The sequence below is a fragment of the Somniosus microcephalus genome, chromosome 14 (genome assembly GCF_052327205.1).
Source record: "Somniosus microcephalus isolate GS21.2 chromosome 14, FLI_Smic_1.0, whole genome shotgun sequence".
Classification (NCBI taxonomy): Eukaryota; Metazoa; Chordata; class Chondrichthyes; order Squaliformes; family Somniosidae; genus Somniosus; species Somniosus microcephalus.
In genome coordinates, this window is record NC_141000.1 from 124,704,014 (window position 1) to 124,726,745 (window position 22,732).

General features: G+C 48.9%; 2 protein-coding genes across 2 annotated transcripts in view; one reads left to right on the plus strand and one right to left on the minus strand.

The window, feature by feature from the left end:
- LOC147107903 (lysozyme C-1-like) overlaps positions 1 to 22,732 on the minus strand; it is a 46,717-nt gene that overhangs the window by 3,918 nt on the left and 20,067 nt on the right. The window lies entirely within an intron of this gene.
- LOC147107904 (sperm acrosome membrane-associated protein 3-like) lies at positions 45 to 17,053 on the plus strand. The gene is made up of 5 exons (XM_086007288.1): positions 45 to 195; positions 1,825 to 2,043; positions 4,827 to 4,952; positions 13,716 to 13,791; positions 15,684 to 17,053. The coding sequence occupies exons 2-5, from the start codon at positions 1,914 to 1,916 to the stop codon at positions 15,793 to 15,795; spliced, it is 444 nt and encodes a 147-aa protein (XP_085863414.1). The 5' UTR covers positions 45 to 195; positions 1,825 to 1,913; the 3' UTR covers positions 15,796 to 17,053.

The window sequence follows — 22,732 nt, forward strand, 5'->3', positions numbered from 1 at the left end:
TGAATACTTAATTTCTGGAAAATATTTGTTTTCTCTGCTCTGTTTCACAGTTGTGCAGCGTGACTGCTGAGCTATAAAGCAGTCCCATCGGACAGCCTTAGGTTCAGTTGAGGGAGCCGCTCTCAGGGGTATCAGTCTCGACAAGATCAGCAGTGAATCAGCGGGAGTGTCTGGCTTACAAATGATGCCAATCCGGTAAGTGATTCAGAGTACGTTCACCAGAATTAATTCAAATAGTTCATTCCTTACAGTTGATAACTTAATGACGTTCTCTCAATATTGCCCATTCTAAATTTAAATTTAATGGACACCTCTTATCCCTCATCTCGGTGACTCTTCCAGTGTTTCATCATAGAATCATAGAGCACAGAAGGAGGCCATTTGGCCCATCATGCCTGTGCTGGCTCTTTGAAAGAGTTTTCCAATTAGCCCCACATCCCTGCTCTTTTCAAATATTTATCCAATTCCTTTTTCAAAGTTACTATTGAATCTGCTTCCACCATCCTTTCAGGCTGTGCATTCCAGGTTGTAGCAAATCCCCAAATTCCCTTTTGGAATCCCTGTTGTGAATATCTTTCGCCCAATATGCTACCCAGATGCAACTGTTGCGCATATTGGTAATGACCAATTTATATAGGAACTCAGGAGCAGAGGGAGTCAGGGACCAGTCGTATTTGGTCGAAATTGGTCACCAGCACGCCGATTCTCTGGGCGGAAAACGGGGGCCAAAAAATGACCCATTTGGCAGGGCTATGCACTGCACCCCAGGGACACCTGAGAATCAACCAGTGCCATATTGGACTGCTGCGGTTGAGGAAGAAGGCCCAGTGTTATCTCCTCAGGGGCTACTTGGGACGACGGCCTTGTCAACGATGCCCACAACCCAAGAATTAATGAATAATAAATCACATTATATTCCGAGTGGCAATTTCAACTGGAACTCACTGGCCTTCCTGAACATGAGCACCCCGTCACCCAGACTAATTATATAAATTACCCTAAGCTGAGGCAAAGGCAAGGGGCCAGGCGGAAGGCCCACTGATGACCCGCAGCCAGCGTGGCACTGAGGGTAATCCAGGCCCACGGCAGCAAGAGATGAACTTGAAAAGCACTGACTAAAGCATTGCTGCCAGGGGACAGTGAAAGAGGTGCTTTGATTTTGATTGGTACCTGGAAGAGAATTAATTTGCATCTCGCTCACCCACCGCAGCAGTATTAATCAAACTTTATGTAAAGAATGAATTCTCAGCATCCACCTGCCATGCCGAAAACACGGGTCCCACAAATCTGGCAGTGAAAACAACGTCCGCACAAGTTGAGCGCAGACCATCCCACTGCTGCATAAGAACATATGATAAGAAATAGGAGCAGGAGCCGGCCAGACAGCCCCTCGAGCCTGCTCCGCCATTTGATAAGATCATGGCTGATCTCCTGCCTCAACTCCCCTTTCCCGCCCAATCCCCATATAACCTGATCCCATTAGTGCCCAGAAATCTATTGACGTCAGTCTTGAACATACTCATTGACTGAGCCCACTGGGACAGAGAATTCCAAAGATTCATTGACCCTCTAAGTGAAGGAAGTTCTCATCTCAGTCCTACGTCGGTATGCTTTGCGCCTGATGTATGCCCTAAAATCGGGTGCAAAGCCGACCATGTTCTACCATGATGTTTACGGGATGTTGAGTAGATTCGCTACTGGCAATCAATGCCTCTTTGTTAGTTTTCCTCATATCACATATCGTTAAATCAGTGTGAAGTTTAGTAACCTTGGTCCAATCTAACAAAACTGGTTTCTCTTTACTTGTTCCCGATTGTATTTCAGGAGCTTTGCAAACAGGGAGAAACACGAGGCATGTTTCCAGATTAGAGCAGACTCGTTTATAGACTGCACTTTGAGTGATTAGCAACAAGATGAAGACCTTTCTCATTCTAAGTTTGCTGCTCACAGTCGCACGTTTTCAGGATATTCCAAAATGCGAGATGGCGATACATTTGACGTTCCATCTACTGGACGGATATCTTGGTTACACTCTGCAACAATGTGAGTTTCACGTTCTCTGCACTAGTATATTGTCTCTGAATGTCCTCGCCTCACCAGGCTCTAACCGCACTGTCCTTGTGTACTGATTCCTTTACATTATTATTCAGCATAAAGTGCACCGTCTGTAGATTCTCTCGATGGTTTTAGTTGTTAAGCTCACTGCTTGGTGTGAGCTGAGACACAATGACCGGGCGGTCCTAGTTCCAGCACAGGGCTGTGCTCAACTGATCTAGCTGATGGTGCACTATAATTAGCCTCATCACCCCCAGGATTGGGATGGAGAAATGGAGTAAGCAGGCTACCTGACAATGATGGCTACCAGAGACCTGTTACTCGAAGGTGCAAACAGCTCACCCTGCAATGACTTAGAAATGTTGAAGCCTTCCTTCGACATCATCTGCCAAGCCACCCTTTAATGTGTTTAATCTACTTCTCCCGAACTAGCTTAGAACATAAAACTGGGCGGTGTCTGAAGATAACTGACCTGGAGGTTCTGCTTTTTAATCTAGTTAAATTCAAGTTGATCATGTTGCTCACACTTCCTGTCCACTCTGTTATCACCTCCATCCTTCATTTATGCCGTTGTCACCTCCAGGGCGATTACTCCAATGCTCTTCCGGCCCACCTCCGATCCGTTACTCTGCCTAGACTTCAGTTCATCCAAAATACTGCTGCCCGTATTCCATTCCACACTACTTGTCTATCACCTCTCACTGACCTACAGTGGCTCCCAGTCTCTCGGTGTATCACATCTCTCCATGGTCTCAGCACACTCTATCTCTGCAAACTCCTCCAGCCCTACAATCCCCCTGAACTCTCTTTCCTGTGACTCTAGCCTCCTGTGCACCCTCTCCTTCCTTTACCCCACCAGTGGCAGCCATGCCTTCCGCTGCCTCGGCCCATGCTCTGGAATTCCCTCCCTACATCTTCACCTTCTTCTCTCCTTTAAGACCCTTCTTCAAACCCACCTCATCTCTCTTTCTTTGGTTGGGTGTCTGTTTTTCCTAATGCCTTTGCTAAGTGCCTTGGAATATTGGATCTGTCTTAAAGAGGCTGGGGTTATTTTGGCCAAAGGGTGAAAAGAGGCGCTAAATAGGTGCCGCACTAATAAGACTAGCCTGTTGGAAAGTCTGGATTTAGCCTACAATTTTGGCCCTAATTGCTGCTTACTATAATTTGACCTTGCCTGGAGGTTTAGCACTCAAGTGCTGATTAGACGCAGCTTTCGTGGAGCAGTATATGTGCGCTCCTCACACCCACTTCCACTGAAGGTGCAGAGTGCTCTGGCTGGCACACAGTGGCACATTGCAGCATGGCTCAGGGACAGAGGGTGAGGGCGCACAGGTTCTGGGACACGGCACTGGAGGTCCTGGTGGAGGAGGTCGTGAGGAGGAGGGATGTCCTGTACCCGGAGGGGGAAGGACGCCAGCTCACCCTCCTGTCCCTCTCTCCTGCAACAGCTGGTGTTGCTCACCCTGGCCTCATGTCCTCCTCCCATTCCTCATCCAGACCGAGGGGGATCCCTAGCAAGCTGCCTATGGCCAAGCACGCCCCTTCTCCTGGTGACTCCTATAAGGTCTCCAATAAGGTAGAGTAGCTCAGCACTCACTCTCTTTAGCTGAAGTCTGCAGAGAATTTGCGGAATAAGTGTTGTTTGAGTGTTAGTGAAGACCCGACAATGTGTCCCAGAAAGTCTCCTGATGTGTTTCAGAGATTCTCTTCACAGCTCCAACAGCAATGACCATGAAATGGTGAGTTTCCCTTTAAGTGGCGAGTATCCCTTTAAGTAGCGTTTGAAATCGACATCAATGCCGAGTTTACTCCTGATCAGCTGGTCGCTGTTAGGAGAGGACATTAGTTGAAGCGCTAGCCTCCAAAATACCGTGCAGCCTCTTCAATGAGTACTAGCGGGCATTTTAAGTGGCAATCAGCTGTTTTACAAGCCTCCGGGTGCCCGTTCCTAGCGCTGGCTTCAACTCCTTTACCAAGATGACATCTTGCACTAAATGTGGGCTAAACTAGCTAAACTAGAGCCTTTTACTACTCCTGTGAAGCACCTTGGGTGTTTTACTACGTTAAAGGCGCTATATAAATACAAATTGTTGTTCTAATCTGGGTCATGCTTATCCAGCATGGTATATCTATGTTCTTGCTCAGGCCAACATCCCCAGCATCGAAGCTCTGACCAAGCTCAATCAGCTCCGATGGACGGGTCACATCGTCCGCATGCCCGATACGAGACTCCCAAAATGAGCGCTCTACTCGGAGCTCCGGCACGGCAAGAGAGCCCCAGGTGGGCAGAGGAAACGCTTCAAGGACACCCCTCAAAGCCTCCTTGAAAAATTGCAACATCCCCACCGACACCTGGGAATCCCTGGCCCAAGACCGCACAACGTGGAGGAGAAGCATCCGGGAAGGCGCCGAACACTTCGAGTCTCTTCGCCGGGAGCAAGTGGAAGCCAAGCGCAGGCAGCGCAAGGAGCACACGTCAACCCAAGCACCCCACCCACCCGCCCCTTCAACCACCGTCTGCCCCACCTGTGACAGAGACTGTAGGTCCCGCATTGGACTCATCAGTCACCTGAGAACTCAGATTTAATGTGGAAGCAAGTCATCCTCGTTTCCGAGGGACTGCCTAAGAAAAAGAAGAATATCTATGTTCTGAAATAAAAGCAGAAGAAGCTGGAACCATACCCCAGACTGACTCTGATGGAGCTTGACGGTGAAGTGCAATGTGAGTCGCTTTTATGGTGTAACACACAAATATGCTTTTGTCTTCCTAGGGGTGTGTTTTGCTTTGTTTATACCAGAACCTGAGTATGAAAAAGGGACCAGAATGCAGTCAACATTTAGGTCAGAGATTCAGATGAACAGAAATTCACCCAATGGATGTGGGAGAAGTTGTGATGGTGAGTGATTCAACACATCATTAAACAAAGGGTCATTTTTCATTCTCTCCTAGGATCCCTTTTTAATAATTGCTCTCAGGCTGTATTTGTGGAGCTGAAAAGATGGTGGTAGACCTTCTCCTTACACTGCTGCAGTTCTTGTGCTGATGGTACTCCCACAATAAAGAAAGAAAGACTTACATTTATATCACTCCTTTCATGACCTCAGGGCGTCCCAAAGAGCTTTACAGCCCATAAAGTATATTTTGAAATAAAAACAGAAAATGCTGGAGATACTCAGCGGGTCAGGCAGCATCTCTGAAGAGAGAAACAGAGTTAACGTTTCAGGTCGAGACCTTTCATCAGAACTGGAAAAAAGCAGGAAATGGAAGTGTAGGAGCTGGGAAAGGGGGGAGGGGATGAAAGAACGACAGGGAAGGTCTGTGATAGGATAGAAGGCAGGAGAGATTAAGAGACATTATTCAAGGCAAAAGGAGATGATAGACAGAATGAAAGATGGCTGCCATGTGGGAGAGAACAAAATATGATAGGGGCCGAGGTTATGATCTGAAATTGTTGAACTCTATGTTGAGTCCAGAGGGCTGTAAAGTGCCTAATCGAAAGATGAGGTGCTGTTCCTCGAGCTTACGCTGAGCTTCAGTGGAACAATGCAAGAGGCCGAGGACGGTGAGGTCTGAGTGGGAGTGGAGCAGAGAATTAAAGTGACAGGCGACCGGAAGCTCGGGCTCCCCACGGACTGAACGGAGGTGTTCCGCAAAGCAGTCATCCAACCTGTGTTTGGTCTCCCCAATGTAGAGGAGACCACATCATGAGCAGCGAATACAGTATACTAAATTGCAAGAAGTACAAGTAAATTGCTCTTTCACCTGGAAGGGGTGTTTGGGGCCCTGGACAGTGGGAAGGGTGGAGGTATAAGGGCATGTGTTGCATCTCCTGCGCTTGCACGGGAAGGTGCCGGGCGAAGGGGAAGGGGTGCTGGGGGTGATAAAGGACCGATTTGAGGTCCGGGGCTAGCGCTACCCCTACATTCTTCTGGATCCCATCCCTGCCTTTTACAGCTGCCACTGGTCCGGACCCGTAGGGGTCCCAGAAAATGCCGGTCTGGGCACCCTCTCTCGCCAGTGCGTCAGCTCGCTGGTTCCCCTGACCGCGAGGTTCTGTGGAGGAGTGAGCCTTCACCTTGTGGAGGAAGACCTCACCCTTCTCCCCCACGGCTGCCAGGATCTTTTCCAGCAGGGGCTTGACCACCAAGGGTCTCCCATCCGCGGAAGTGAATCCGCAACGGGACCAGATGGCCAGGTATTCGGTACACGAATTGCATGTGAACATGCTGTCCGAGCAAATCGTGTACGGGGTAGGGAAAACTTCGGGGTGGGCGACCACATACGCCACAGCAGACAGTTCTGCCTGCTGGGCGCTCATGGTACTGGGGAGTTTAATTGCCAACGCAATGTTTGCCGTCGGGTCATAAACTCCAAACCCCGTTTGCCGTTTTCCAGCAGATACCGTGCTGGAACCATCCACGTAGATCTCACGGCCGGTGGGATGTATCCCAGCCCGGAGACCCACGTCGACCTCCCATACCCCTTCTACAGAACACTGATGGGCTGTCCCAGGGTAAGCCAGGTTGGCGGCTAATCTGGGCTCACACAGGCCTTTTACCCGCAGATCCATTTGGGAGAGGAGTAGGGTCCAGTGCGCAATGCGGGCACTGCTCACGGTCCCATCCTTGATCCTCCCATCCAACAGCATCTTGGTAGGCGTGTGGTGTGTGAGGAGGGTGATGGGGGAGGTGCCTGTGAAGATGGCGGATCTTTTCACAGCCCAGTGTGTGGCCAAGAGGTGCCGCTCACAGACCGAGTAGCTCCTCTCCACGTCGGTGAGCACCCTGGAGGAGTAAACCACGGGTCTCAGCTTGCCATGTCGCTCCTGGAGCAACACAGCACTCAGACTGTCCCCGCTGGCCGCCACCTCCAGGAAGAACTCCCTTCCCCCATCTATCGCTCCCAGGGCCAGTGCAGTCTGCAGCTTCCTTTTTAGGAGCTCGAACGCGGCCTGGCATCCTTCATCCCATGACCACTCCACTCCCTTGTGCAGGAGTCAGAGTAGTGGGGCTGCCATGGCCGCATAGTCCTCCATGGAGTCTCGGCAGTACCCGGTTAGCCCTAGAAACGACCTCACACCCTTTATGGTGACGGGGACCGGTAACTCCTGTACCGCCTCCCTCCTAGCCCTATCGATGGCCCTTTCTCCGGTGCGGATGCTCAGCCCCAGGAACTTGACTTCCTTCTGACCGATCTACGCTTTCTTTGGGTTAACCTTAAACCCCCTTCGGGTCAGCAGTTCAAACAGTTCAGCCAGCAGTGGGCCGTGCTCCCCGACCGTGTCGGTAAACAGGAGCAGGTCGTCCACATACTGCACTAACTGAAGGGGCTGACTGAACTCCTTCAGGCTGTCCGCCATGCATTGGTGGAAAATGCTGGGACTATTGTGGAAGCCTTGTGGCAAGCAATTCCAAGCATATTGTTGCCCTTTAAAAGTAAAGGCAAATTTATACTGGTCCTCCCTCCGCACAGGGATTGACCAGAACCCATTAGAAATATCCAGCACCGTGAACGTGGTCGCGGATGCGGGAATACTCCCAATGAGGTCGGCCACTGCCGCCACTGTGGGGGCACATGCGGGGATGTTGCTGTTCAACACCCGATAGTCCACCGTGGCTCTCCAGGAATTGTCCGGTTTCTTAACCGGCCAAAGCGGAGAGTTCACGTGGGTGGCTATAGGCCTTAGCACCCCCTGCTGTACCAGCGCTGATATGGCCACTTCCATATCAGCCTCTGCTTCCTTTGGGAAGTTGTACTGCTTTTGGGGCCGGGCCATGGGATCCCCATCTACCCTAACCTCAAAGCTGACGACTCTCCCACAGTCGTGTTTGTGCGTGGCAAACGCACCTAACTGAGCCTGCACCTTGGCTCTAAATACTACTGGGATACCCTCCATCATTTCACCGAGGTCGTAACTCCCTTTCGGCTTCATGGTACACAGGGTTCCCTTCCCATCCTTTCCTGGGATTACTACCACTCCATTTTCCCTTCCGGTATTGGCCCCCCAAAGGCAATGATTCCTGAGGTCCACGAGGATCCCATGGCCCATGATGAAGTCGGCCCCTAGGATCCCCTTTCCTCCCTCCACGTCCCATCTCGCCAGGACACACGTCCACTTTGTGTGTAGTGTGCCCAGGCAGATCGAGAGCGGCCTGGAGAACGCACCCGTCTGCTCTGCCCCTGTGAACCCCGATAGGACGTATGGAACCCCGTTAGACAGAGGTGAGGCGGTGGGATTCTCCGTATGAATCACGGTGCATGAAGCTCCCGTATCCAACAGATAAGTCCCTGTACCCTTCTCTACCTCCATCTGCACGAGCGGTCTCTTCCACCCGTCATACTGGAGCGCACATAGATAGACGGGCTGCGCAGGCTCCAGTCATTGCGGGCCACTTTGGGAAGGGGTTGGGGGAACCACTGGACCGGTGGTGGCTGCTATCTTACCCTTAGTGAGGGCCAATGACCTCACTGAAGCCAGCAGCGCGTCCAGCAGCTCTTGAGGAGCAGTTGGCTCCGTCTCTTTCTCTGGGGCAGAGGTCGGGGTTGGAGCCGGGGCTTGGGCTGGGGCTGTTGGGACCTTTTCCCTTGTATCCTTCCAGGGATTTTTGCAGTCCCTGCGCCAATGCCCTTCCTTTCCGCAACCGTAGCATGTTTGCCGGCTTTGGTTGGGACGGCTCCCTTCCTGGCGCCACTCTTTACGGGGCTGGTCACCAGGCCTGACCTCACAAACCTCCCCTTTTTGCTGGGGTGTCTCACTCTCCCTCCTGTTTCTAAAGGTGACAGTGAGTTGGCGGATTACCGTTGCCTCCGTGGTCAGAGGGTTTCGGGGGTCGAACCAGGCCATTGCCTGCATTCGAACGCGGGGCAGGGAGTTGTTCATAAGGCACCTTAGCCAGTGAACTAACTGTTCCCCGTTCAGGCGCGCTCGCGCTGGCATTCCCGGGCACGCATCCTGATAGACTGGCCACAGCCTGTCCGCGAACGCCTGCGGGAATTCCCCGGGGAGCTGGACTGTTTTCTCTACCCGGGAGAACAGACTCCCCTCGTTCATCCCCATGGCCTCCAGGATCTCTTCCTTGAGCTTGCCATAATTCTCCTGACCCCTCTTACACTCATCGGGTAGCGTCTGGAGGAGATCGCTACCCAGGGAGAACAGCATCATTTTGGCCTTTTCTGCCTCGTCGCAGTCATTCACACAGGCCGCCTGCTCTATCTCCCTAAAGTGCAGAGAAGGGTCCCCCTTCATGGTGAGCTTGGGGATGTAGCTCACCATGGAACGCAATTGTTGCGTACCGTGTGGCACCAGGAATTGGTTCTGGATGTCCCCAGGTTCCCCGTCGTCACCGGGTGGTCCGTACCTCCGTTGTGTCACGGGGTACACCGGTCCCAGTCCCTGATTCTCTCTCGGGCTACCCTGGTCTACCTTGGGTTCTTCATCCTCCACCCCCTCCTGATCCCAGACCTCTGGAAAACTAGGGGCTAGGGGTGGTGGCTGTGAAAACTCTGGTTCCCTAACCCGTTTTGTTCTGGGGGCTGCCTGCGGGACTTCCCTGCTTGGGTTACCGTTGAACTCAGCCTGGCCGACCTTGGGGCTAATGAAGCATATCATCCCCTTTGCCCTGGCCAATGCCAGATTCAGGCTTTCTATTTCCTGCCTACAGGTGCCGTGGTCTGCCTCCTCAAACCCTTGAGCGCAGGCCAGCTTATAGGCTGCTTTTACTTCGCCTATCTTTTCCTCCTGTGCCTTCAGTTCCCCAGTAAGGCGGCTAATCTCCGTTTTTAATCTCCTCTCTTTCTCCCTGGATTCTCTTGCCTGATACTCTACGTGTTCTACCCTGAACCTAGCGCTCCCCTCCAGCTCAGCTATCTTGCCCTCCAACCTTTCTACCTTCCCCCGATGGTCCCGGACCATCGCTGCCCTCTCTTGGCTTATGGCCTCCAGAGCCACTAACACTTTCCCTTCCGCTGCAACCTTTTCCTGCAGCTCGTGGGACAAATGCTTAATCTTGGTTTCTTTACTGGCCACCGCGTGGTCCAGTACCAGAACCTGCTTTTTATAGCACATAAGCCACACCGCTTTCTCAATGCCCTTGCGGTGCTCTTTACTAGCCGTCCACTGGGCGGCTGCCTTTAGGGGACGCTCGGCTCCTAACAGGTCATACACCCATTTTTTCGCTACATTTACTTTACCACACACGTAGGAGGCTAACCTATCTTCCATAACATCTGCCTCACCCGAGTCTTTGTCCACCACACAAGGTTTCTGTAGCCAGTGTCCCATCTGGGTCGCCATTCTGTAAGGGGTCGTTTTAACGAGCTTATGGTGTGCTAGATCGGTTTTGATTTCGCACTGCTCATGAGCGGTTCCGAAGCGCTCCCCCCTCACTGGGCTTATTGCCAGACAACCTTGATGTGTGGCCCAACTTGTGACTCGGAAGACAAATGGATCAGGTGAGACAAGGTGAGTTTTAAATCAGAAATATCTTTATTTTCAAGGAGAATAAACACAGAGAATGCAAGAATCAATTTAGACAAAAATCATTAGCACGTCTCCCAATGGGAACTAAAATTTAACACACAAGGAATAACTTTGACTACCTTAAATCATACAACAATTCTTAATCAGCGGTATACTAAAACAGGGGTGGGAAAAGCGCACGGACACATCGAGGGATAAATCACACTCCTGAATTACAAAACCCTTAATGTTACAAACCCTCCCGTTGCTAAGATATACCTCAACTATGTCAGTTAGGTAGAGTTGGGCCTTTATGCTCACCAGAATTTTAAAACCCTCCTGGACCTTGGTACTCCTTGTTACGTCCGGGATCTCCAATCTTCCTTATGGGACCGGCTCCTGGACCCGCTCTCCTGCACAAACTTGGAAGTCCTCCGAACTCCTCGAGCCGTCTCCTCTTCCGCACGGTCTTCGAACTCCTGATGGTATCTGGACTTGGACTTCACTGCTTCTGGTGAATCTTGTGGATCTGTCTGAATCTGGCTGAATCTCTCTCCTGCACAATCTTGAAAGTCCTCCGAACTCCTCGAACCATCTCCTCTCCACTCGGCCTTCGAACTCCTGATGGTCTTGGATCTGGACTGAACTTCTGAATCTGCTCTCCTGCACAAACTTGTGGGTCCTCCTCGCTCTGTCCTTGACCTCGTGTCTGTGTGAATCTGTGATGGATCTGTCTGAATCTCACTGAATGAATAGTCTTGCTGTCGATTTTCCCTCAACAGTTAATACTGTTTCCTTGCCCTTATCTCGGCACCAAATCAGGGGTTTTCTTTTGTCAAGGTAATGGGCAGGCTGCTTTGACAAAAGCAAGTACTTTATTTTAATGTCTTGTAAATGAAACTGATGGGATCTGTCCTGTGTCCCTCTGAGTTTGGTACAGATAATGGTTTTTTTTCTGTGCTCAGCGATTTCAGAGATGGGTTTGCGTTTTGCTAGCAATTAACACACCTTGAGGTGTAAATACTTTTGTTTACGAGTTCGTTACTGCTGTAACCATATTATCATATCAATAGCAGTAAGTTCTGGAATCTTCTAATCGGTGATGACTCAGGCTGCTGTAAGATACTGCTGGTGTGTCCTTTTGAACTGAGCCATGAGAACTGCCAACTCCATCTTGTGTTCTCACAATGTGGCCATTTCAGGGGTTTTACCAATCTAGACTGTATTTTCTGGATTTTGCGAATCCTACAATGGGGTCAGAGGAAAGTGAAGGGAAAGACGGTTCCGGAGGGGCATTGGTGTCCAAGAGTTGTTGAAGCTTGCAATCCTTGACACCTGAAAGGAAGAAAAAAAGTTTCTTGTTAAAGTGCCGGATGAGGCGAAGGATGAAATGGAATTGTGGACCAGGACAGCTTTGAGATAGAGTGAGTCGGTGCTGCTGAAGAGAGAGGTCGAGAGTGTTCATGTGGCGTCGCATAGCATTCAGCGTAGATCTCAGGATACGGACCATTTCCGCCACCTCCAGCGTGATCCCACCACCAAACACATCTTCACCTCACCTCCCCTTTCAGCATTCCGGAGGGACCGCTCCCTCCGCGACACCTTGGTCCAGTCCGCTACACTCCCAACACCCCTTCCCCCTCGCCCGGCACCTTCCTGTGCAAGCGCAGGAGATGCAACACATGCCCTTATACCTCCCCCCTTCCCACTGTCCAGGGCCCCAAACACCCCTTCCAGGTGAAACAGCAATTTATTTGTACGTGCAATTTAGTATACTGTATTCGCTGCTCACGATGCGGTCTCCTCTACATTGGGGAGACCAAATGCAGATTAGGTGACCTCCGTTCAGTCCGTAAGGGGGAACCGAGCTTCCGGTCGCCTGTCACTTTAATTCTCCGCTCCATTCCCACTCAGACCTCACCGTCCGCGGCCTGTTACATTGCTCCACTGAAGCTCAACGTAAGCTCGAGGAACAGCACCTCAACTTTCGATTAGGCACTCTAAAGCCTTCTGGACTCAACATAGAGTTCAACAATTTCAGATCATAACCTCGGCCCCTATCCTATATATATTTTTTTCCACCCTTTTTTTTTTGTTTGTGTTTTCTTTTCTTCTCCCCCACATGGCAGCTGTCTTTCATTCTGCCAGCGCAATTCACACTTCAAGAGCCATCTTTTGTTTCTTAACCTGTCCCATTACCATCTCCTCCCGCCTTGAATGTCTCTTAACCTCTCCTGCCTTCTATCCTATCACAGACCTTCCCTTTTGTTCTTTCATCCCCTCCCCCATTTCCCAGCCCCTACACTTGCTTAAAAATCTGTTCCATTTCCTGCTTTTTTCCCGTTCTGACTAAAGGTCATCGACCTGAAACGTTAACTCTGTTTCTCTCTTCACAGATGCTGCCTGACCTGTGGAGTTTCTCCAGCATTTTCTGTTTTTATTTCAGATTTTCAGCATCTGCAGTATTTTCTTTTTGTAAAGTATATTTTGAAATGTAGGAAATTCAGGCAGCCAATCTGTGTTTACCACATACAGCGATGTGATAATGACCGCATAATCTGTTTTAGTGGCATTGGTTGAGGGATAAATATTGGGGAGAACTCCCATGTTTTTCTTCGAAATAGTGCCATGGGATCCTTTACACCCACCTGAGAGAACAGACAGGGCCTCGGTTTAACGTCTCATCCAAAAGATGGCACCTCCGACAGTGCCGCACTCCCTCAGTGCTGGACTGGAGTGTCAGCCTAGATTGTGGGCTTCAGTTCTAGGAGTTGGATTTCAACTAGGAACCTTCTGACTCAGAGGCTGCCACTGAGCAACTGCTGCACATATGGCGCTCGGTGGGGACCCTGAGAGTAGATCATTTAACCTGGCCCCTTCAAAGAGATGTGTTTCATGCATCCAGTGGATCATCACCTGGGCCTATGATCCTAGGCCTTTCTAATTCTGTAAGAAGTCAGCTCAGGCGTCAACATCCAATGCTTGAGAAATGCTTCCAGTATAGCCCCTCCGCCCCCAGACAGCGAAACTCTCCTGGAAGCGAAAGGGGACAGTCGATAATTAAACTCCGCCCCTTCAAAGAGATTGGCTTTGTGCACTCAGTGACTCACCACCTGGGACTTTCTATCTCAGCCAGCTTACAGTTTACACGTCAACACTCAACTGATTGATTTTAATATCATATTGTATTTTTCTTTGTAGAATTTATCAATAACAACACTGCAGATGGAATACTGCATTCAAAAAGGGTGGTGGTACACGAAGGAAGGATTAGCAAGTATGTTAAACCATGTTTACATTTTTGCCTCCAGGTTTGTGTTTGAATACCATAAAGTAATGGTGCCCTGTATGTTGGTGTCTGCAAACACTGCAGCCTTGCTCTACGAACTGTCCATAGGAGCCACAGATTCAATGCACTAGAACAATCAGCCACCTTTCTCCATTGAACACCCCCCAGACATTGTTGGAGGGAAGCCGAGCTTGATAGACTCATTCACGGATCAATGCCTCAAGGGCTTGGTGTCTAAACGTCACACCATGGCTTGCCATGCTTGCTTCCCGGTCTCAGCCAGTTCTTGATAGCTCTGCTTCTTGCAGTGAGCAATTAATTCATATCAAAAAAAGAAAGGGCAAGGCAAAAGAAAGAAGGCTGCTCCTGTTCAGGAATAACCACCCCTGGACTGTGCTGAATATTACGAAATTGCCGCACATCACACCCAACCCGTCCAGAGGTGGAGCCAATGAGGTTCCACGCCCCCGCACCCCCAACCACCAAGGGAGCAGGAAAGGATAAAGAACCCAACTACACCCAAGGGAGGGTCGCAATGGGTTATTGATTGGTTATTGGGGACCACAAGCAGAAATTTGTACAATCTTTAAAGTACAAACATTTTTCACAGAGGGCTATGGGTAGAATGAATGTCAGGTCAGAGAAGCAGATATTAGATAGGGTTTTAAGAGGTTTCTTAAAGAGAAGGGAGCACAGAATCAGGAGGAGGCCATTCAGCCCCTCGGGCCTGTCCCACCACTCAGTTCATTGCTGATGTGTAGCTCAACTCCTTTTAGCTGCCTTTGCTCCATATCCTTTTATAGCATTACCCAACAATAATCTATAGATCTCAGTCTTGAATATTTTATTGAGCCAGCAACCACAGACTTTAAGCAGAGAGAGTTCCAGATTTGCATTACCCTTTTTGTGCAAAAGTGCTTCCTGATTTTACACTTGAACGGTCTAGCCCTCAATATTATCTCTCTTGTTCTGGATGCCCCACCAGAGGAAATAGCATCTCTGTATCTACCCTATTGAATCCCTTTATCATTTAAATCCCTCAACCTTCTAACCTAAGGGAATACTAGCCAAGTCTAAGCAGGGAAAAGGAGAGACGGAAGGGTTTGGAGATGGAATTCTGGATGTGGAGACACGATGGATGAATGTATGGCCACCATTAGTGAGAGGAATCTGAGGAACGAGGGGTGGGAAATGGGGTTGTAGTACTGCATGAGATTGGAGAGATAGAAAGTACCGTATGCAAGGAAAGATTTAAATGCAAGGAAATTTAAAATTGAGGTGTTGGTGAACTGGAAGCCAATATAGGTCAACGAGGGTGGGTGTGGTGGGTGAGTGGGATGGGCGAGTGGGACTTGCTATGGGATAGAATGTTGGCAGCAGAGTTTTGGATGAGATGAAATTTATGTTGGGTGGAAGATGGAAGGAGAGCATTGGAGTAATCAATGTGCGCCCAATTACTGTGTTTCAGTGAATGTTGCTAAGCCATTTGCTTTCAAGAAACTGCATTAGCTCTCAAATGTCTGATGCAAACTGGTCTGCCCATGGGTGACTTCACCATCAGCACTTGCTGGAGTGTTTAGTCTCATATCCTCATACTCACCATGAGCAGGAGATCGACCCATTGGAAATGACCCTCCACACTCACTGTCTTGGTTCACTCACAGTGAACGGCTGCTTGAGTGAAGTGCTGGAGACCTGCCAGCATCATTAGAACTGTACCGCCAAGCCCAGTTCAACCCCTTCAGGAGAGGAGGCACAAAAACTGGGCAAGAAAATGTCCTTAGGCCCCCCGATACCACGAAACAAATATGAATGTTTGCTGGGACTCTGGTTAGTCAATGCCACAGTTCTCTTGTGTCTGACGCTCTTTCATTTTGCAGGCGTCACATCAGGTATGATTGCGAGAATATGGACCTTACATATTTCCTGGATGACTGTGACTTGGCCCTGGACTACACGATCGCCGATATAAAGACCAAGAAAAAAGACTAAATGCCGGCATGGACTGGTTGGGCCGAATGGCCTCTTTCTGTGCTGTATATCCCATGCAATTTACTCCGTGAATGCAACTTGTAACGGCTGAAAGAGCCCATTCATTGGACCCGCTTGCTGCACCTAAATCATAGCACGTGTAGCTTTTACTAATTAGTTTCACATTGCTAAAAGCCCAGTAAGGAGAGTGAAAGGCTAAACTATATTTTCCGGACATGCTAAATCGGTAAAGTTATGTAATCAATGTCTGTACATTTGATTGGTGAATGATTGGAACCCACTGTCATATATTCACCATCTTGAAGGAACTGATTTAGTCCAGTAACAGAAGTGTTGCTCTCTGATGTAGACATGATCTACACGTCTTCCCATGTCAGTGTGGAGATGTAGTGCCCCGTGTGGGATTGAGAGATTCTGGCCAGGAAGGTCCGAGCTTCAGTCCTTCCACCCGTGCGATGTTAACTGTCTTGGTCAAGGCAAGTAGTACGTCCTGACGAAGGGTTCCGACCTGAAACGACTCTATTTCTCTCTGCACGGATGTTGCCTGGCCTGCTGAGTTTTTCCAGCATTTACTGTTGTTATTTCAGGTAGTACTACTGTTGGCTAATGGTAGTACTTCAGTGTCCCTGAGCTAGAGAGCCTAACAATTAGCCACACTTCCCACCCCTGTTCACCATCCAGTGACCAATGCTACCAAACTCGACATGTGTACGTTAGCGCTGGGAATTTCCATGGGGTTCTCCTCATTGGCCGCCATAACTTTGGCGGAAACCCCAGATAAACCGTGTAAACAGGATCGGCCAATCTTCTCTCAAACGATAGAGAGAGGCCCCGTGATCATTTCTAGCCTAGCCGAGGATCGGATGAGGCTTCCCAGAGTCGAATATCCTGCCACCATCCAGTGTCAATGGCCAAGCAGGAAGAATGCTCACTTGTCCCCTCACACTGGGAAACAGCCAGAGCCTGTGGAACTTGTAGTGTATGTGCTTTAAGTCAGAACTACTTTTTACAGCTCCTGTATACTGTAGTACTGGCAGTAACCACACCGGTATATAAGCTGTGCGCATGCCTCTGTACTCCAGTCTAGAGATTGCCCTCCTCCAGTAAAGACCTGTTATTTGTGTAGTGTATGTGCCTTTAAGAGCCCCATGTGTACTGTAATGCCGGTAATGGCCACTCGGGCTATATAAGCCTGTATATTGTGTTGTATCAGTTAGTTCCCCTCCAGACTTTGTTTAGTAAACACCTCTGAAACCAACTCCTGTCTTCAGTGTCTCTATCAACACACAGACACAACAGTGGTGACGAATTGGAAACGGACTTACCTGCAATTCGGCAGCACCTCAAGGACATCGATTCCTCTGCGTCCAAAGTTGAAGAAAAATCAAGAAAAAGAAAAAGCTGTGGTTTCACCAGCTAGCCAAGCTGGTGGCAGGTACTGCAATAATCCTTCCTGGGCGTCGGGCTGGGGCTCCAGCGGCTGGCTCTACAGCTGGGCCAAGCAGCGAAAGCGGAGGCAAGCAGTAACAGACGGGGAGGGAGCACTCGGGAGATGGCCGGCGCTGCAAGCAGGTCGGCGTTCAGACCTAGAGAGAGAGTCCAGCGGGAACAAGTCTCCAACTGTAAATAGATAAATAAAAAGAACGGAAACCGCGGGAAACAGCGTTGTCATCGGCAGCAGCGGCGGGGAAGCGCGGGAAGCGCCATATCTTTTCTGCAGAAAAGAAAGAAAAGCGCAGGAAGCGCCATTTTATTTCTAGGATGCCTAAGTCTGGCAATATTGATGCTTTTGATAACGAGATAGAGGATTGGACCACATATGTGGAAAGAGTGGAGGTATTTGGAACCGCAAATGGAATAGAAGATTAAAAAAAAGCTTCAGTACTGCTAAACCTAATGGGCGCAAAGACATACGGGCTGTTACGAAATGTAATCACTCCAGCCAAACCAAAGGACAAGAATTTTAAAGAAATTGTTGATACCCTACAGGAGCAGTTAAACCCAACACCGCTGCTGATAGCGGAACAATTCAAATTCTTCAAGAGAAATCAACACAAGAATGAAAGTAACGCTGATTACCTCACCGAATTAAGAAAGCTATCAAAACACTACCAATTCGGGGCAGGACTAGCAGATTATCTTCGAGACAAATTCGTCTGCGGTCTCTTAAGTGAAGGAACACAGAAAAGGCTGCATTCTGAAAAAGATTTAACACTGGACAAGGCTTTCAATATGGCTGTATCATACGAAGCAGCCGCAAGAGAAGCTGCAGAGATACAACAAAAGACACAGGACTTCGGCACCCATGAAATGACACAGGGTTTCGAGAGATGTTATCGCTGCGGCAGATCCACCCATGACCAGGGGGACTGCTGGTTCAAGGACAAAGCATGCAGGCAATGCGGAAAGATTGGACACATTGCACGGGTATGCCGATCTGGACAAAAAAAATCCACAGACAGGGAAAAAAAAATCAATAAAGAAAAGTACACAAAGGTACAAATGATGACGGACAGTAGCTCCGAAGACCAGAAGAGCGATAGCGACTCCGAAAACAAGAGACTAAGCTGTCTCAAATTACATAATGTAATTGCCAAAGATGATTACCAGACCATTTGGGTTACCTTCACGATAGCAGGGTCCCCAGTTAAAATGGAGCTAGATACAGGATCAGCTCTGACCGTCATAAATCGACGGGATTACGAGCGGCTATTTCCGCATATACCTTTAAAAGACACATCCATTATCTTGAAAACATATACGGGGCAGAAAGTATACCCCAAAGGAAAAATAAGGGTGCCTGTTGTATACAACGGCAAGGAAATACAAAAGTTGTATTTATACATTCTAGAAGATGGTGGTCCACCGCTGTTGGGACGTGAATGGATCAGGAAAATACGTTTAGACTGGCACTCCATTCAGGCACTGACGGTGACCAGTAAGAAAAAAAACGATGATGACGTCATACCTGAACGATTAAAAGACATCTTGGCCAAAGCCAAAGAAGTGTTTCAAGAGAAACTAGGAACCTTGAAAGGCATCACCGCCTCTATAAAAGTGGAAGATGCAGCAATTCCCAAGTTTTTTAAGGCAAGACCGGTGCCATACGCAATTCGTCCAGCAGTCGAGGCAGAGCTGGAGAATTTGGAAAAGGCAGGCGTATTATCCAAAATAGATTGGAGCGAGTGGGCAACATCCATCGTTCCAGTCATGAAGAAAGCATTGAATAATGATAAATCTGAAGAACAGAGAAAAATTCACATCTGTGGAGACTTCAAGGTGACTGTAAACCCGGTCCTTCACACGGTACAGTATCCTCTTCCGAGGATAGAAGATATTTTCGCCTCACTATCCGGAGGGAAACGTTTCACCAAAATTGACTTGGCACAGGCATATCTACAGATGGAGGTTGAAGAGACCTCTAAAAAATATCTCACGATAAATACACACAAAGGTCTGTACCAGTACAATCGACTGGTTTTCGGAGTAGCATCCGCTCCAGCTATCTGGCAAAGAGCTATGGAGCAAGTCCTCCAAGGGATTCCGGGGACTCAATACTACCTAGACGACATCCTTGTAACAGGAGAAAACGACGAGCACCTTGCCAATTTGGAGCAGGTGCTCACTAGGCTGAGAGAACGGGGCCTACGAGCAAATCGCCCCAAGTGCGAATTTTTCCAAAATCAAATATCATATTGTGGCCACATAATTAATAAGGAAGGGTTGCATAAGTCACCTGAAAAAATTGAAGCGGTCATAAAAGCTCCAGCACCTGAAAATGTTTCACAATTAAGGTCGTTCCTGGGGTTAATAATTTACTATCATAAATTTTTACCGAACTTATCAACTCTTCTACACCCTCTTAATGAACTGCTACAAACAGGAGTAATTTGGAAATGGAGCGAAGACTGTAAACGTGCCTTCCATAAATGCAAAGACTTAATCACGTCCAAAGAAGTTTTGGCTCATTACAACCCATCACTGCCAATCAGACTGGCGTGCGATGCATCCCCTTACGGCGTAGGAGCAGTATTATCGCATAAATTCCCTGATGGCTCGGAACAGCCGATAGCTTTTGCGTCACGCTCATTGAACTCAGCTGAGCGTAACTATGCCCAAATCGACAGGGAAGCACTCAGCCTGGTATGGGGAGTGAAGAAATTCAACCATTACCTACACGGACAAAAATTTACCTTGTTGACTGACCATCAACCCCTCATCTCCATATTCAACCCTAAAAAGGGTGTTCCCATTATGACAGCGCAAAGGCTACAGAGGTGGTCCCTTTTTCTAGGGGCACACCAATACAACATAGAATACAAAGGATCAAAACAACATGGGAATGCTGACGGGTTATCGCGCCTACCGTTGCCAACGGTAGAAGAAGCACCTACCGTAGACCCAGTGGAGATTTTCCACTCTACCATAGTCGAATGTTTACCAGTAACAAATTCTGCCATTGAAAGGGAAACTAGAAATGACCCGACTCTCTCACGAGTCTACGATTTAACAGTGAAGGGATGGCCAGCACATGGCGAACCACTGTTGCCAGCATTCTCGCAAAGAAGAGAACAGCTGTCAGTGTGCCGAGGAACCTTGATGTGTGGATCCAGAGTGGTGATTCCACCCAAACTCCAGGATAAAGTTCTAAAGGAGTTTCACGAGGGGCATCTGGGTGGAGTGAAAATGAAGAACCTAGCCAGGGCATTTGTATGGTGGCCAGGTATCGATGGAGACATCGAAGAAATGACCAAGAGCTGCCTAGGATGCCAGAAGGTCCAAAATGCTCCACCCCAAGCCCCTTTACATCCATGGGAGTGGCCCTCATCTCCCTGGCAAAAGGTACACATCGACTTTGCTGGTCCATTTATGGACTCAATGTTCTTAATCGCGGTTGATGCACACTCCAAGTGGCCGGAGGTAATAAAGATGTCCTCCACCACCACGGAAAAAACCATCACAGTATTAAGGACCATATTTGCCAGGAATGGGCTGCCGGAACAGATCTGTTCTGATAATGGATCGCAATTTCTGTCCGAAGAATTCAGGAAGTTCTTAAAAAACAATGGGGTTAAGCACTACACGTCCGCCCCATACCATCCCGCCACCAATGGATTGGCTGAAAGGTTTGTCCAGACCTTCAAAAAGGCCATAAAGGCCATGGGTAATGAAGACATAAAACTTCAGCACAAGGTGGATAACTTCTTGTTCGCATACAGGAATGCAACACATATGGTTACAAACTAAACTCCCGCCATGATGTTCTTCAATAGAAGCCTAAGATGCCGGCTGGATTTGATCAAGCCCAACATCAGAAGGGACGTGGAGAACCGGCAATTTCAAGGCATGAATGAAAGGCCAACTAGAACCTTCCAGATAGGTCAACAAGTTTTGGCCCGGGACTACTGTACCGAGAAATGGCAGCCTGGAACTATCTGCACATGACGAGGACCGCTGATGTATACCGTGGACATCGGAGAAAGCATAATAAGGCGCCATGCTGACAAAATCATAGAGTCATCTGAAAAGGGACAACCTACACCACAACTCGATACGCCTAACGATGAAGTAGAGATACCCATATCTACCTCTGATCCGGTGATACTGGAACCCGATGAACCCGACACTGGCATTCAAGCCGAATCAGCCTTGCCAAAAGAACCTACTACACCACCAGAAACTACTACACCACCGAGGCATTATCCGGACCGAGTCAGGAAGCCTCCAGAGAGACTGACTTATAATTAATTAACTGCAGCAATGTGTAGATTATTTTTCTTGTAACATGTAATTAATAATTACTTAAAATATTATGTACCGGTTGGCTAAAAGGGGAGGAATTGTAGTGTATGTGCTTTTAAGAGCCCCATGTGTACTGTCATGCCGGTAATGGCCACTCGGGCTATATAAGCCTGTATATTGTGCTGTATCAGTTAGTTCCCCTCCAGACTTTGTTTAGTAAACACCTATGAAACCAACTCCTGTCTTCAGTGTCTCTATCAACACACAGACACAACAATTTGTTTATGTACAGCATCCGTGTAATTATTTATCCACTGAACCACGGATCTAACAGTGGCGACGAGTGTTGATGCGAATCTACCTGCAACATTAAACAAAAAAAAACAAAAAAATAGTCGAGTCCAGGAACACGGGCGTCGACAGCGAGCAACCGCCCAGCAGTCAGGCAGAGATCCAACTTCACTGGGGAGGCTGTGAAGAGCTGGGCTTGGTTCCCCAGCCACAACGAGCAGTAAGAGACCGACGACAGGTCCAGAGCAGACCCTTCCCGAGCAGCGGCGGCTGGAGCCGACCGACGGCAGAGAGAGAGAGCCGGGCAGCGTCGACGGGGTAAGAAAAAGGGTGAAGAGAGCAGGGAGCAGCCAGGGGTTGATCACCGAGCGGCGTTGAGGAAAAATACTGCAAAACCGGAGAGAGGGTAAGAAACAGCCGGGTTCTAGACTGAGCGGCGTCGACAAATATCAAGAGAAGAACGCACAGAGCACAGCCAGGGATCACGGGCTGATCAGGGTCCGCGGGGCGAAGCAAGGGGAGACGCCATTGAGTCGCGGAGAAGCAGGGAGAGCGCGGGAGACACCATTTTGTGCCAGCGGAGAAGAAGGGGAAGCGCGGGAGGCGCCATTGGTGATAGTTAACGCACAACCAAGGATGCCGAAGAGTGGCAGTATCTCTACGTTTGACAATGAAGTCGAAGATTGGGCGACATATGTGGAACGTATTGAGGTGTACTGCAGGGCGAATGAAGTGCCAGATGCTAATAAAGCACTGGTTCTGTTAAATTCCATGGGTGCAAAAACTTATGGGTTACTGCAAAATCTAATAACCCCAGAGAAGCCGGTAAACAAGAATTTTGAAAGCATAGTAGAAATCCTACAGGACCACTTAAACCCCACACCGCTGCTGATAGCAGAACGAT

Bases quoted from the DNA above. Each gene is read 5' to 3' on its own strand.
- LOC147107904 (XM_086007288.1), top strand. From the start codon at position 1,914: ATGAAGACCTTTCTCATTCTAAGTTTGCTGCTCACAGTCGCACGTTTT. The intron at 4,953-13,715 runs GTGAGTGATTCA...TTTTCTTTGTAG, and splicing joins ATGTGGGAGAAGTTGTGATG to AATTTATCAATAACAACACT. The intron at 13,792-15,683 runs GTATGTTAAACC...TTCATTTTGCAG, and splicing joins CACGAAGGAAGGATTAGCAA to GCGTCACATCAGGTATGATT.